This window comes from Nuphar pumila, chromosome 11 (genome assembly GCF_984573655.1).
Source record: "Nuphar pumila chromosome 11, dmNupPumi1.hap1.1, whole genome shotgun sequence".
NCBI lineage: Eukaryota > Viridiplantae > Streptophyta > Magnoliopsida > Nymphaeales > Nymphaeaceae > Nuphar > Nuphar pumila.
The window spans coordinates 6670261-6673382 of NC_143259.1; the positions used below are offsets into that span (position 1 = coordinate 6670261).

General features: G+C 51.9%; 1 protein-coding gene across 1 annotated transcript; it reads right to left on the reverse strand.

Annotated features, from left to right (window-relative positions):
* Positions 1-416: 416 nt before the first annotated feature.
* On the reverse strand, positions 417-2430 carry LOC149821777 (ammonium transporter 1 member 1-like). The gene has a single exon (XM_089980805.1). It carries the CDS (start codon positions 2095-2097, stop codon positions 571-573), a length of 1527 nt encoding a protein of 508 aa, XP_089836931.1. The 5' UTR covers positions 2098-2430; the 3' UTR covers positions 417-570.
* Positions 2431-3122: the final 692 nt, after the last annotated feature.

Consider the following 3122-nt stretch of genomic DNA (forward strand, 5'->3'; position numbering starts at 1 on the left):
GTCACCGTGGTCTGTCCCTACTTGCAAGCGAGTAACACCACCATCAACCATCACAAGAAACATAACGCCTACAGATTCATAAAATGCACCAATCAACACCCCTTTTTAGAAAAGTTCTCATGTTTTACAAAGTCAAGCCAGTTTTTACAGAGAAAAGGAAAAAGGGACTCTCATGGAAAGCAGTAAGATTTACAAAGCCAGTTTCTACATAAATCAGGAAAAAGGCACTCAAAAGAGAACAAAAGCACAAATTAGCATCCATTGAAGAGACCCCAACAAACCACAACCCTCTCATCTCTCATCTCCTCTGCTTCGCCCTCACACACACACACACACACACACACACACACACACACACACACACACACAGAGAGAGAGAGAGAGAGAGAGAGAGAGAGAGAGAGAGAGAGAGAGAGAGAGAGAGAGTCTGAAACTCACCCTGCCACCCAAAACGCAGAAACAGTAAAACGATAAAATACATGCAATCGATTCACAGCACAAACACCATCGTCCCCCAAAGAGAAGAAAACATCAAAATAAGGTTCAGAGGAAGAAGAAACCGGGGTCGACTTAGACTGGAACGTTAGGATCCTTGTTGGCTGACGAGCCATCACCAACCCTGGAGGCAATCTCCGTCATCAACACGCTCTTGGCCTTAGCCTCGCCCTCGTCGTGCCAAGCGTAGGCGAGCCCACCGTGAAGACTCTTGTCCATCCCTTCGAGCTCATCGTCGGTAGAGGCCCTGAGCAACCCGAGCCGGTACAGAGCCCAGAACAGTGGACCCATGGTGGCGCTCACCCAAGCAACGAGGGTCAATATCTCGATCAAGTTTGCAGCCAGGAGCTTGCCGTCACCGCCCATGAACCAACCATACGGCCGGTCAGCCTTGTTGGTATAGACCTCATTGACATACTTTTTGGTGGCAAAGAGGCCGGTGAAGATGAGCCCCCACGCCCCGCAGCCACCGTGCAGCTGCGCGGCCTCCAGCGGGTCGTCGTAATGGAGCCATGCGGCCAACTTGTTGCACCCGATGAGAACCCACGCGGAGACGAAGCCGCAGATGATGGCGGCCCATGGCTCGACGACGGAGCAGCCGGAGGTGATGGCGGCGAACCCGCCAAGCAGGCCGTTGCAGACGTCGATCACGTTCCAGTGGTCGGTGAGCAGGCGCTTGCCGAAGAGGGTGGTGAGCGCGGCGGTGCAGCCGGCGAGGGTGGTGGTGAGGGCGGTCCGGCCGACGCCGCTCCACTGGCCGTAGGAGGGGTCGGTGCCGGGGTATGTGACGAGGATGGTGTTGAAGGAGCCGGGGTTGAAGCCGTACCAGCCGAACCAGAGGATGAAGGTGCCGAGGACGACGAGGGAGGCGCTGTGGCCTTGGAGGTTGACGGAGCGCCCTGCGTGGTCAAACCGGCCGATGCGGGGGCCCTCGATAATGGCGCCCCAGAGGCCGGCGACGCCGCCGACGACGTGCACCACGCCGGAGCCGGCGAAGTCGATGGCGCCAGTGCCGAAGAGGTGGTCGGAAGTCCTGGTGGGGCTGGCCCAGCCGTCCAGTGACCAGAACCAGTGGGAGGCGACGGGGTAGACGAAGCCCGTCAGGAAGGCGGAGTAAATGAGGTAGGCGACGAACTGGGTGCGCTCGGAGATGGAGCCGCTGGTGATGCCGGCGGCGGCGATGGCGAAGGCCCACTGGTAGATGAAGTTGCTGTAGTCGTAGGTGGCATCGGGGAAGGCCTTGAGGCCGAAGTAATGTTTTCCAATGAAGCCATTGCTCGGGGAGCCGAAGGCAAAGGCGTACCCGAAGAGGTAGTAGAAGACCCCGCCCGTGGCGGCGTCGAGGACGTTGGTGAGCATGATGTTCATGGTGTTCTTGGCGCGGACGGAGCCGGCGCAGAGCATGGCGAAGCCGAGCTGCATGGAAAACACCAGGTAGGCGGAGAAGAGGAGGTAGGTGTTGTTGACGGCGTAGTTGGTGGCGGTGAACTGGTCGGCCGTGTTCTGGAAGCGGCTGCAGAGGAAGGTTGCGACCTCGGTCATGTTGGCGGAGCCTCCCAGGAGGGGCCCCAGGTACTCGGCCGAACAGGTGAGGTTCGCCATCGTCTGCTTGGTGGCAGAGGTGCTACAGTCCTACACAACCAGAGGGAAAGTGTGGGATTCTGATATATATATATATAGAGAGAGAGAGAGAGAGAGAGAGAAAGAGACAGAGACAGAGACCTGAATTGGGTATTCATCGGGGGAATAGAATCAAGATTCCAGCATGATTCTTGTGGGTATATATAGATACAAATGGTCTTCCTACCCTGCAAGATTCTAGCCCAGAGAGAGAGAGAGAGAGGCGTGAGTGTAGAGTAATTCTCTGCCGATTGTTTTTCGTTCTGTATTTGATTAATGGGGAGTTAATTATTCAATAAATCTGCATATTGACTTTCCTAATCGATGGGGTTGCCATTTCTGGGCTGCAGTTTTTTTTTTTACTTTTTACTGCAATGTTGGTTGTTGATCAGTAAGATCAGTTTGGCTGGTGGTGGTGGTGGTTTTCGATGCTTGTTTGGAGGGTGACCAAGTTTCTGAATTTACTGTGCAGTTCAGGTAAAACAGCATTTTACATGTTCTATATTGTAAAACGCCAACACGTGACACCTGTCTTCTTCTTTAAGCATGTTAATCGCTAATGGGTCCCACAAGACAAAATAGGTGTGACTCTTGTGTTGTTGTTTTAACATTGATTGTTTTACTTGATCCGCTCTCAAAGAGGGACCATGGACTTTGTTGTTCAATATGTCTCATTCATGTTTCTTTTAATCTGTTAATGGTAGAGGTTGATCTGAAATGTGTATGTCACCTGAATGTATGAATTTATTTATAATGTATCAACACTTCTGATTTAGGTCAGATATCTGACTGAATACAAATCTGTTTGGTTCGATAAGATAAACGAGAACCCAATTGAACAATCCAATTAGCATTTGGTTTACGGTTTACATCTGAAGTAGAATCCAAGTCCATGCCAATCTAAATCCGATGGATCTCTGGAATTCCAAATACAACATGCTTCTTGGATCTGTACCCAACCACCTTTTTTTTTCATTCAGATCAGAATCCGATTACACCAGATTAAG